The 13,200-nt window shown below is 36.6% G+C and overlaps 1 protein-coding gene across 5 annotated transcripts in view; it reads right to left on the bottom strand.

The window, feature by feature from the left end:
- Window positions 1-13,200, bottom strand: part of DCAF6 (DDB1 and CUL4 associated factor 6) — a 91,760-nt gene that overhangs the window by 41,438 nt on the left and 37,122 nt on the right. For 3 of the 5 annotated variants that reach the window (XM_062003152.1, XM_062003151.1, XM_062003153.1), the window contains exons 8-11: window positions 11,103-11,196; window positions 9,116-9,235; window positions 8,627-8,872; window positions 3,219-3,371 (exon numbers count right to left, since the gene is read on the bottom strand). In XM_062003152.1, coding sequence (XP_061859136.1) covers window positions 3,219-3,371; window positions 8,627-8,872; window positions 9,116-9,235; window positions 11,103-11,196 — 613 coding nt within the window. The remainder of the gene's footprint in view (window positions 1-3,218; window positions 3,372-8,626; window positions 8,873-9,115; window positions 9,236-11,102; window positions 11,197-13,200) is intronic. The other 2 variants (XM_062003154.1, XM_062003157.1) reach the window with 1 other exon arrangement.

The raw sequence follows: 13,200 nt of genomic DNA, 5'->3' as shown, positions 1-13,200 counted from the left end.
ACTGCTCCCTCACCTGAACAGTGAAATAGTTTGTTCTTATGTTTAAGTGGAACTTTTTGTGTTCCAGCTTCATCCCATTACCCCTTGTCCTGTTGCTAGCTACTATAGAAAAAAGAGATGTCCCAACCTCCACCCTTTAGATATTTGTAAATAAGATCCCCCCCCAGTCTCCTCTTTCTAGACTAAACAGCCCTAGTTCTTGCAGCCTTTTCTTGTATGAAAGATGTTCCAGTCCCCTGATCATCTTGGTGGCCCTGCGCTGGACTCTCATCCCCTGATCATCTTGGTGGCCCTGTGCTGGACTCTCTCCAGAAGTTCTCTGTCCCTCTTGAGCTGAGGAGCCCAGAACTGGACACAGGACTCCAGATGAGGCCTCACCAAGGCAGAGTAGAGGAGGAGAAGAACCTCCCTCAACCTGCTGGCCACACTCGTCTTGATGCATCCCAGGATGCCATTGGCCTTCTTGGCCACGAGGGCACATTGCTGGCTCACGTTTAGTTTATTGTCATCCAGCACTCCCAGGTCTCTCTCTGCAGAGCTGCTCTCCAGCAGTTCGACTCCCAGCTTGTACTGGTGCACGGGGTTGTTCCTTCCCAGGTGCAGGACTCTGCACTTGTCCTTGTTGAACCTCATGAGGTTCCTCTCTGCCCAATTCTCAAGCCAGTTGAGATCCCGCTGAATAGCAGCACAGCCTTCTGGGGAATCAGCCAGTCCTCCCAGTTTGGTGTCATCACAAAAATCAAGCCCCTAAGAAACTCCAGATCAAAAACCCCTAAGAACTTCTTTTTCTCCTGTCACATATCTGAAATGCCAACTCATCAGAGGGCTAGAAAACAGTTGTCTCTATGGATAAGCAAGAGACAAAAAAATCTGCAGCTCTGCATCTTCTCAAAATAAATCTTAGGAAGTCAGAAAAAGAGATCAAAACAAAGTAACTTGCATAAAAATAAATAAATCAAATAGGAAGAGTACTTCCATGTCCAGAGTGCAATCTTCAAAAGTAAATAGACAATGCAAAAAGTGATCTGGATTCCTCTATCTAAAAAACCCAAGTTTCCTTTGTTCCTCCTCATAACAGGGAAGGGAGTTTTCATTGTATAATGAAAGAAGTCTATGAAGGACAATAGGAATTTCTTGTATTTACACTTACAAGTAGAAAGAAAAGGGTAACATAACCTTTATCAAATCTCTTGAGGAATAACTGTCAAAATATATTAAATATTTAAATCTTAATTCCTCATTTTATGTCTGCCACTGTCTATAACGCAGAAGTTAACAAATTCCACCAATCAGACCAAACAGCAAAAAGATACACATCCTAATGAGTTGGAGGTCATGTAGCAAAACTGCTACCCCTCTTCACAGAAATAAGTATTTCCATAGTGCCAAGTGAATCTCTCTTTCAAAGCAATTACTTAATGAGTAAAATGGTCAAATTTGCTGTCATCACATAAAGAATAAGGTAAATATCTGAATACTAGTTTCCTCCAAGACTATTCATGTGTTCTGTGATTTCCCAATGATCTCAAACAAAACGATTGGACCTTCCCACTAGTTCCCTTAAAATTCAAAGCAAGTGGGGACTCAAAACTCCAAGCAGCAGTGACAGGGGATCCAAACTAATTACAATATATCTCTGACTCTGGAACAGCAATTACTCAACTTAAAGCTTAAAATTTATGTCAGTATGGATCCTACAGTATGTTGACCCTCAAGCAACTGGGACTAATGAACTACACTGCATACTTGAAGGAGCGCTAAGAGAGAGATGAGCAAGACAATATGAAGTGAAACCCAGAACAACACATACTTCAGAGGCAGTAAAATATCAGACACATCTCCAAGTGAAAAGGCTACAGATACGGTTGTAATCAAACTTTTTTCCCAACTTGGATTCAATGGGAAATTATTTAGTATATTTTATGTCATTCTGACAAGAAAAAGGAAAATCAAGATCTATTCACTCTAAGTGTTAGCTATTGTTTTGCTTCTATCAGTACATAACTTTGAGTTAATAAATTCTGATGTTCAGTTTGGCGGAAAAAAAAAAATAAGTAGCTTGTTGGTAGAGACTTTTTTTTCCCTAGCAGATAAATGCAGCTACCTACAACATCACTGCTACCATTGCTTTCAGTTTCTCCTCCTCAAGGTAACAGGTACCTATGGGCTGCCACCCTAAGGGCAACCGCACAGCCCTCCAGAATTTGTTGGTTTCTAAACATTGTGAAAACTCACTGTAAAATGTTCTAGTGTAGGAAGTTACTAAAAATTCAATACCTACATATTGTAAAGTAAAGGACTAGACACTGTTATATCAAATTGTTCTGTAAGGTTCCAGATAAATGAATAGATGGAACCATATCTAGTCAAGATCTGAATGTATGACACATCCTTATAAGTAACTGATCACATTTTAACTCTCACAAAATTTATGCATACAATAAACATTGCTAGAAACTACTTTTCAACAAAAAACATGCTGATTTTTCACACAGCGTGCAATTCACTCATTTTTACATGGTGTCAAAGTTCGCTTAAGTTTAAGCTTTAGGGTTTATCTCTTTATTTATATGCATGCTTCTACCCTAATTGTATCCAATATGTCTCTCTTTATTCTAAACATTTCCAAGGCTTTCTTGTCACAATTTTTCATTTCAATACGACAAGAGAAAGAGGATGGCAAGATGAAAAGTAATAGTGTTCAAAAAAGGAGGGCACATCTGGGGACTTTGGCTTGTTACAAATATTTTCATTATACTTACTGCAAAACTATAGCATTTAAGAGTGCCAAAACTCTCTTTTACTGAATTGTTGCCCTGATTTAGAACATATGGTAAATCAAAGCCGAGTCTTAAATGTTAACTATTGGACATAGTTAACACCAAAATACAATTTCAAGTGTGTGAGTAACTTACTCGTTTCAGGACACAGCAATTTCTTGCTCAACTGCTCTAACAAACATTGCACATACCTGAAACCATGCACCTAGGAAACTTTCTCTGCATCATGTTGTTTAGCTATATAATCCAAACATGTTAGATAAATGAACAATATTACTCTTTCCCTAACCATGTGATGATAAACACCACCACATGCAAGGTAAGACAAGCAGCAAACACATTAACTGTCTTGTTCTGGAAGAGAAGCAACTCAGCAAACAACAGCAGCACAAACTATTAACTACATTAGCTGCTTAAGAAACCTTTACAAATGATGACCTGATGTCTGAGAGTCCTGTGAGGAGCCCTTAGAGGAGGACGACTGTGGTGCTGAGCCCTCAGCTAGTTCTCGCTGTCTCTGTTGTTCTGCCTTCTTAAGCCTCAGTCGCTGCAGACCCCTACGGATTATAGCTAACTCAGGTCCCATTAATTCTGACAAACAGGGAGGAGGGGAGGGGAAAAAAAAAAGAAAAAAAAAATGTATGTAAAAGAAGGAAGCATTCAACATACAATACACAGAACAGGGAGGAGAGGTGGGGGGAGACTGACCAAAGAGAGAAGCAGCAGATACTAATTGTAATTACAGCGAAAAAATTTATGTAAATAGTTCATTAAGATCCAGAAACTATAAAATAAAATATTTAAATTGTTTTTCTTTTCCTAAATGCATGAATCACAGGGCTGAAACATTCAGGATTCATGTCATACAATGCACCCCTATCCCCATCTCCAGCACTTAAATCATCTAAGAAAGAATTATTTAACAAAAACAGATTCTGACTGATTTGAAATAAAGCAAACAGAAGTATTCATTTTCATGTTCCTAATAAACATAACAAATGAGAATATTTGTGCTGTAAGATTATACAACTGTGGTCTAGAGGTAAGTTTGCAAAATTAATGTGGTATCTTCCTGATGTGGAAAAAAAAAATAATAGTACAATTTTGATCAAAATAAACCTGTGAAAAAAGTAAAACAGGACTATGAAAATAGGTGGAAGAACAGCACCTAACCAAAAAATACACTTTACTCTGAACTCATTTTTATCTCAGATATTCCCAGTGGGTGAGGATTCAAAGTCTGAAAACACTGTTAAGTGGTTCTCCAAATAAAGTAATTTATTGGATCATAAATAATTCTCAGAATCATTCTTGTAAAAGATTCTTCTTTCAGTTCCAGCTCTAGACTTCCCAATTTTAATTGTTTTTAGTTTATTCGTTTGTTAGTTATACCCTTTTGGCATGTACCAATCCACTGTCTGATTAACAGAATTACCTGCAAACTGCTATAAAACTATGTGTGCAAGTCATTTTGTATTCTTTCCATGTTCTTTGTAAATTTCCTCCCTCCCTCCATTACACTAGTGCTATATAGCAAGAAGTTCTCTATACAACACAGATTGTGTCTTTATCAGCAATAGCTGAAGTACATCATTGACCTGAACCACTGCTGAACTACTCTCATCTATAATATAGTAGTGCAGAGAAGCTAATTCAAATCAAATATTCTGTTATAAACTGTTAGCCTAGATCTATCCTGGAAGTATTTATATCAGAGGCACTCTGGAGTATTTTGCAGAGATGAAGAAATCTGCAAAGAAAAAAAAAAAAACAGTACTACAAAATGCTAAAATACTAGAGAGCATTGCATTGGCATATAACCTTTCATCCAAGTGAAAGCTTTACAAATATCTTATAATCCTTTTTCATTCAGTGAAGTACATACATTTTAAATTTTCTCCCATAAATGGAAGCAAACCCAAAGACAAAATCCACTCACTCAAAAATTAGTAGCAGGCATCAGTTAACATGCTATAATGTCCTCAGACTAATTCATTTGTGGAAAATATATCCTGCCAGTTTTTGGTTGATAAGATATAATGGGAAAAAAATATACTTTCTGAAAAGAATATGGCATCAAAGACAGTTTTCATGTGCCGTGAACATTTATAGAAATTAGAACTCCGAACAGTGTAGAAAATGCTTTAAAGGAAATTTCAATTATGTCTAAAATTGTGGTTTTCAGTACTTGCTGCTGATTCAGCTCCAATTAGTCCAGGGAGTTACAATTTAAGATGTAACCAGAACTACGGCTCAAAACGTAAAGACATAATCACTATCCCAAATTTGTTCAACAACACCACCTTTTAATGCATTTCAGAATCTCTAAACAAATGTTTATTTTGCCAGCAAATGGAATGAGGAAATAAAAATGAAAAGAAAAAAAACAAAAAGCTATCAGCTATTGCCACTTTCCCATTCAAAATTTAAAAGTAAAGCTACCTTATATCAGAAGACATATTAAACTTAAACTTTGTCCTAACCGGTCAATTGCCTCCCTAACCCCCTCCCAATGGTATCAATGTGTATCTAGAATATCAGTAACGTTGGTAAAAAAGGCATTATTATATTTTACAGTTTGTTGTATCTGATGTTTATTCATGGTTTAAAACTACAGTATCTTAAAAGTAATGTAAAAAAATAATTAATGGTTTCCACTACATGGGCAAAGCAAGGCAAGAAAATAAATATTACTTTTTTCCTTAGTGACAAAATCTGCAGCAATTGTTCTGTCTCATCATAAAAATAAATATTCAAAGTACTGACAGGATACTGAGATTTTGCACTGATCTTTTTCATTTTTTGAAACTTACTCAAATGTTCCAATTCTGTTCATCTAGAATATACATTCTGATAAAGAAACTTATCTAACCAAGATCCAGCACTGAACCATTTATGTACTGACTATTTTGAACATGTATTTTTTAAAAACATGAAGATGTAATTCAGTAATTCAGATGTAGAAGCTTAAATGCTCACCACACAGCATATTTTCTGGAACATACTAACAAACATATTTGAATTATAATACCCGTGCAAAGGTTTTGCAGTTTCAGAGACAGGATTACCACCAGTGCCTGTGTTCAGCAGAGAAATCTGTAGAAATGTTTTATGGAAAACTGTTTATAATCCTGATCCATTCTGTAGTAGGAATTCATGCTCCAATTCTAAAAAACTCACTACATGAAAACATTCTTTATTCGTCAACTCTTTGCTACAATAATTCAAACTTGCATCTACCATCACTTTACACAAACCAATGGCTCAAAACCTCACTTTCCTTCATCTGACTTCCAAAATGCTTCCCCAGTCATCCATCTTTCATAACACACCTCTATCTGGTCTTTCTAGCCAACTCCACTGTATCAAAACTACTATTACTATTAACACTTTCCCTATCCTGTCACCCAAAAATCCTGCAAGTTTCATTCACCTCTAAATGCAGCTAAACAAACTCAGGGAATCCTGTTCTTGATAGAAAGCGCAGTGTTTTCACATGTATAGACTAGAGACTGTGAGTAAATAAAATCTCATAACTCAGCATGCTCATGGATTACATAAGTATATAAACATTGCAAAATGGAAATTCACATTCAAATCTGCCTATTCATAAACCCACTACTACTGCTCTATGACTTTCCCAGGTGCTTCCCCTCTGCCTGAACTTGCCCACGTTACCCAAAGATTTGTTTTGCAGTAACTCAAGTGTTTTAAAGGCAGTGCAAAGTAGACAAGGTCCCTACTGGTTATGTATATATATAATACTATTAAGATTACTCCTGTAGAAACCCTGTAGAAATTTAAAGATGGTGCCTCGCCTTTACACTAACATCTGCATACAATGATAAAGAATACCAGATAAGTTTGGGGTTTTTTGTTTGTTTCCATTGGTTTGGAGTTGAGGATGAGGTGGAAGAAGGGACTGATGGTGATTTTTTTTTTTATTTTCAAGAACCAGCAGCCCATCTGACACCCTATATAAGTGTAGTCAAAGAACATATCAAACATTCTACAGTAAATTAGAAAATATCCACTGTCTGTCAACAAAACAACCACCACTAACCCTTTCAAAACTAAATAGATAGTGAGCCTTAAATCCAAAGTAACATTGGGAAAGAGGGAATGCTCTTAGAAAAGAGCTAGATTAAAAAATAACTTCAGGTACATGCTAGCAGAATAAACTTTTACTTAGAAATTCAGACAGATTCCAAGAAAAAGGGGAAAATAATTTTTCTATCAGTGTGCTTTCATTAAAATGCAGGATAGAAAACACATTGTAACTCCAGAAATGCTCTCTAGTGCATTACCATTAACCAAGCCACAAAGTTTCAATAACATAGCTTGATGCAATTATTTTTAATATGGGACATACTCTCCTGGTCAGTATAAGCTCCAGAATATACCATATACTTTAAAAATAAACAAATAGATCAAAATGAATCCTTGGTAATTAATAGCATGTGTGTTCCTTGGCAGCTATTGCTTTGTACCAAAGATTGTGGCAGTTGAGTTACACTGAATTAAGAGTAGACCCCTTAATCAATCTTTTATGAATGTATTTTGGAAAACTTGAGATTGCAGCAAGTTGACACCAATATTAATTAAAAAACCATAGATGACTAAAAGCCTCTGTTACTAAATAAATTTTCTAGTATTCACTTAGTCTAGAAATTGTAACTAGCCTGTGTGTATTGTCACACTTCTGCTCACTGTATTTCTTCTAAATAAGTATCTAGCTCATTGCAAGGTTTGAAAGGGTGAGAGTGATACATTTAACAAATTTCAACTTACACCTTTAACTTCACTGTATTTCACGTACCTAATAATTTCTCACCTGTCCCAAAGATTTTGTCTGCAGCAGCCACAGTACACTGAATGGCATATCCCTTCTTTACTACAACATATCCAATTTCAGGCCTGAAGATGCTACCAGTCACATTTTCCAAGGACAAAGACCTTGGTTTTCCACAACAGTATTGGTACAAGACAAAAGGTGAATTCATACAAAAAACATAGGGTTTTCAAATAATCAAGTCTAAACCTGTAGGTATTTCAGATCACATCAGCCTTTCCACCTGAACTGTGAGGCCTAAAAACTCACTTTTTTTAAAGTAAAAGGAAACTCTTGTGCAAATCTTTAAGTCTAAAAGCTGTAGCATCTATTCTTGCATAGAGATGGAAAAGGACAAACTAAAAGATAAGGTGTTCTTTTACTACTCAAAGAAATTTCTGAAAATTGACAGTGGAATATACTTTCATTTCTCTCCCCACAATAAAAATGTAAGCCAGTATTAAATATACATTTTTTTCATATATACAAACTTTACAATTAATATGGAATCAAAAATGGACTATAATGCAAGGTAAGTCCTATATATCCAGGTAATTCAGAAAAGTGAAAAAAATAACATTGCTGATGGTGAAGAGTTCAGGGTATCAATTCCTACTACAGACATTTCTTCTTCCTCTGATCATAACAGGCATAGATTTTGCTATTCATTGCACTGATGCTGCTACAGTCAAATCACAGTTGAGGAAGGCACATTGTTATAGTCCATGAAGATAACACAAAGTTTAGGAAAAAATTAAGAATTTTTTAAAAAAAATCTACTTCAAAAGACAACATTGATTACCCTCTTTGAGATTCCTTCTTCAGACATATATACACAATTAACGGTTTTATTCTTTCTTTAAACCACAGCTGCAGTCACTCTAAAATACCTAGTTTCACTAAGGATATGCAAAAAAAACCAGAGTGAAATCAATTACCCAAACCATGTTAAAATAAAACTGTTTCTTATTGAAAGCATTTTTCATTAACAACGACAAGATGGATTTCTTCTCACCAGACTGATGAAGCACAGGTTGAGCTGAGGCCCCTAAAGAAGGCCTTTGTTCATTATCAGGAGAGGACAATAATGAAGTTGAAGGGGGACTTTCTGTTGAAGATGATGTTGAAGGAGCTTGGGCTGACATCGTAGAAGAGGAAGATGATGGAAGTTGTTCAGAACCATCTACCTCCATTGCAGTTTCTGATTCTGTACTAGGTGGCACATTATTAGTAGCAGGAGCATCTGTCCGATTAGTCCCACCTTTGATTAAAAATAAAAAAAGGCAAGAAAAACAAGAGCCCAAAGGTAAACTTACTCTGTCTCTCAAGATCTCTTTGCACCGTCATTCACATGGTAAACAAGTGTGCTGAGTGCACTACATTATTTTTAAATATAATTCTTTTTTTAGTTTACAGATCAGAAAGGCTGACATTGAAGGCCTGTACATCCAGTATAAATCATAGTTTCTGTTGTAATTACTACTCTTGAAAAGAAGAGAATCACCTCTGGACCGTGACCTTCCCCGTCCCCGATTGCTTTGTGCAACTTCACTAGCTTCTTCAAACCATCTTGAGAGCATGTCTGACATCCTCTGCATTAGAGACACATTAGGACTTTGCTCTCCTGTAAAACAAACAGTGCTACATTATCTACAAGTTTTCAAAGGCATTCACTTCCCCTCTCATTTCTTTTTTTCATTAAAAAAAAAACCTGTACTTTAGGCTATGTAACTACTAATTCCCTGAGCCATTTCCTTTTTTCAGCACAGCAGTCCAGCAAGATTTGCCATCTGAACATGGCACCACATAAAAACCAACAGTTCTTACTTCGTTTTACAATTACCTGGAGCTTTTGTATGCATAACATTATGAAATTTATGTAATTCAATTTTAAATGCTAGTTAAATAAGTTAAGAAAGCCTAGATTTGTATAGGATCTTCATTCCCTCCCTGTACCCCAGGCATGGGAACTCTGACCTCAGAGGCTTAAAACACAAAAAACTAAAAGTGGTTAGTGATGGGAAGAGGCAAGTGGTGACCTGTGACCACATCTAACTAGTGCAACATAGCTGTTTCATCTCAGACACAACACAGTAAAGATACTGAAGCTTTGTTTTGAGAAAATAAAAATCTAGCCAATGTCTGTACTGGAGAGTCTACTGGTGGAGTTCTGTTCTCAGGCTTTATTTTCTCCCCAGTAGATTTGTTTAATATCATGGGGAAATGACAGGTAGAAGGAAACTGAAGATACTCAGTGCAAAAAAAAAAAAATTAGACTAAAAGTAACTTAATGTGAGGGCAAGGCCACAACAAAATTTGATGGGAAAAACCTGCAACAAAAATCATAGCAAAAGTGTACCTGACATGATGTATACATAAAATGTGTGTGGAATGAGAGCACCAAGCAGAATGTAAAGCTGTTGTTAATCAAATCCTGCGATATTAGAATAAGAAGGCACATAATGAAACTAAGAGAGCAGTTTAAAATAAAGTATTCCTTTACACGGTGGGCACTGAACTTTCTGCATTTTTTTGCCTTAGGAAATATTATTGACACATTCAAAACAGGACTACAGAAACTCACAGGCAATAGCACCACATGCAGATTCTAAAGGAACAGATGGGAACGTACCCTCTAATGTTCCTAATCCTGTAATTCTGAATAATGGGGGAGCAAGAGAGACAACAGAGTAAAATACAACAACAAGCACATGTTTTCTCCCTAAACAGCATCTCCTGTTGCCTCTGTCAGATACAGAATGCTGCTCTACATGGACCATTAGTCTGACACAGATAAACACTTTTTTTCCCTACTTTTGGTAACCAGAAAGATTACACAGAAAACCAGGAAAGGGAAATGTTAGGCACAAAAGAGACACAGAGTGAAGAGAACTAGAACAAATAATTGTATCCCTGCAACCTGTCAGGTTTAAACAGAAACATATAATTAGAGGAAGAGCAGTATTAGTGATAAAGCATCCTCTGCCCTGCTTCAGTATCCCATTTTCTGAGATTAAAGCATAGCTTTAGCAATGCTCTACCAAAACCTCAAGTAATTGAGTAATATATTACGAACATTAAAATTATATGCATAAAAATTGTCAAAACATGCTTTGAATTCCAGTCCCCTAGCATAATTATTAGAGTTTTCCATTTGTAACTTTTGATTGTGTACGTGGTTGACTACAAAAATGAAAATACATATTTGTGTTACCACATGACAAGTGACAATGGAGTAAGTTCCTGTTGATTTACATTAGCCTAACTGAAGCAACAGAATTTTTTACACATTTTTTTAAAAATCACTGTAGAACATTTCTGTGTTAAATTCTGGGAAAACCATCTTAAGACCTGGATAAATCTTAAAACATGTACACTTTAATTTGGAACACATTTGTATTTCTGAAATGCATAAGAAAAATTGTAATATAAAATCCCCAAAACAAAACACATAAGTAAAGATAATCTGCCTCCAATTGCAAACACTTTACCATCTCTTTCTCGTTCACTCTCAGGCCTTGCTCTTGGTCCAGTATCTGACCAATCCCCTCTTAGCCGCAATCGTTTAACAGGAGGTTGCCGTAACTAGAGGGGGAGGGGGAAGAGAAAAGCATTATAAAGCTATTTACGTTGGACAGTACAGAATTCCAAGTCTAAATATAAACACACTACTTCCATTTTTCTTGTTATGTAAACTTGTAGCTATCACAAAAAAATGGAATGTCAGTCATATGTTCACATCAACTATGAATATGAGCAACACTGTATCCATAGAATGACTTTTAGCTACATAGAAGTTCAACACCAAATCAATGTCTCTCAGAACTAATGCAGCTTTCATTTTAATTGAAGCTTTAATTGAAGCAAAAATATTTATGTCTCACAACAGCTTTAGTTCAATTAAATGTGGGTTTGAAATTAAGGAAAAAAAAAATCCAATGTTAACAAAACAAATTTTATGAGAACAAATTTAATGTTGAGTCCAGTTTTGGGCTCCCCTCCTTAAGAGGGACAGGCAATTTCTGGAGAGAGTCCAGTGAAGTGCTACCAAGATGATCAGGGGACTGGGGCATCTTCCTTAGGAGGAAAGGCCTGGGGCTGTTTAGCCTGGAGAAGATGGAAGTGGGACCCCATCAAGTACTTAAAGGGTGGGTAAGAGGTTGGGGAAAACTTCTTTCTCTAATGTCCAGCGACAGGACAAGGGGTAATGGAAAGAAGCTGGAACACAAAAAGTTCCACTTAAACACAAGGAAAAACTTCTTTCCTGTGAGGGTGAGGGAGCCCTGGCACAGGCTGCCCAGGAGGGTATGGAGGATCCTCTGGAGATTTTCAAAACCCACCTGCATGCATTCCTGTGTGACCTGATGTAAGTGGTCCTGCTTTAGCAGGATGCTGGACTAGATGATCTCTAGAGGTCCCTTCCAACCTCTATCATTCAGTGAATCTATGACTTATATTTTTAACCTGTGAGTTTTTTTTTTTTTAATATAACAGCTTTTTTTTGCAGCAAGAGGTATAAAACAAGTACCACATAGGTAGTTTTGCTGTCAATGACTTAAAGAAAAAAAGCTATTGCTTTTAACATTCAGAAAATTCAGAGTTTGAAATCAAGTATTGGTTGAATATTTCTTGCTTAGGGAAAAAAAAAAAGGTGAATAATTATGTTGCCAGTTTTAAATTAAATGCAAAATCCTTGTGGTGAAAGAACTTTGAAGTGTTAACTTTCAGGAGCCAGCACATTCAGGAAGAAAGCTTTACATTCCTTCTACTCTATCTAACTTAATGTCAGTCTGAAATAAAAATAGCATTTAAGGGAAATCATTCATCAAGGAGAAATTACAGGACATATTCTGTGTCTACAAAATAAAAGAATATACAGGATCTCTTAGTAACAGGTGGTCTCAACTCTCTCTATATTAACTGGGCAGTCAATTTTCCCTCAAATTACACCATCAGAGTCATTTAGGTTGGGAAAGACATTTAAGATCATCAAGTCCAACTGTTAACAAAACACTGCCACAACCCCCACTTGTTCAGATCCTTCACCAGCTTCGTTGTCCATCTCTGGACACGTTCTAGCTCCTCAATGACTTTCTTGTAGTGAGAGGCCCAAAACAGAACACTGTACTTCAGGTGTGGCCTCACCAGCACCAAGTACGCAGGGACAATCACTTTGCTGGGGCTGCTGGCCACTCCGTTACTTCACATCAGATTAACATTACATGGAAGAAAGGAAGAAGTGCAGAGCTATTCATGCGTCACAATTTTTCTGAGTTCCTCTTTGCTCTCTCCTGCTTCAGTACGGTAACAGTGTAACTCTGTGAAGCAATCTTCCCAAGTCCTTCAAATCTACACTCCCTCCTGGCCAACAATACTTGCACTAGAAATAGCAGCCTGTGGCCGGTCATCGTCTCTGCTAGCACCACAAGCGTCACACTTGTCAGGCTTTGTCTGGATTTTATTTGCTTGGAGCATTATTTTAGCTCATTTAGCTGCAACAGCAGTTGTTTAGTGACTAGCTTGCTTTAGTTTTGCTCAGATTTGCATAGATGTATGCTGTAAAACCTCACATTAACAGTTTTGATATAT

The sequence above is a fragment of the Colius striatus genome, chromosome 1, assembly GCF_028858725.1.
Source record: "Colius striatus isolate bColStr4 chromosome 1, bColStr4.1.hap1, whole genome shotgun sequence".
Classification (NCBI taxonomy): Eukaryota; Metazoa; Chordata; class Aves; order Coliiformes; family Coliidae; genus Colius; species Colius striatus.
Note: the sequence above shows the minus strand (reverse complement) of the source record. Positions and strands in the feature narration are given on the sequence as shown.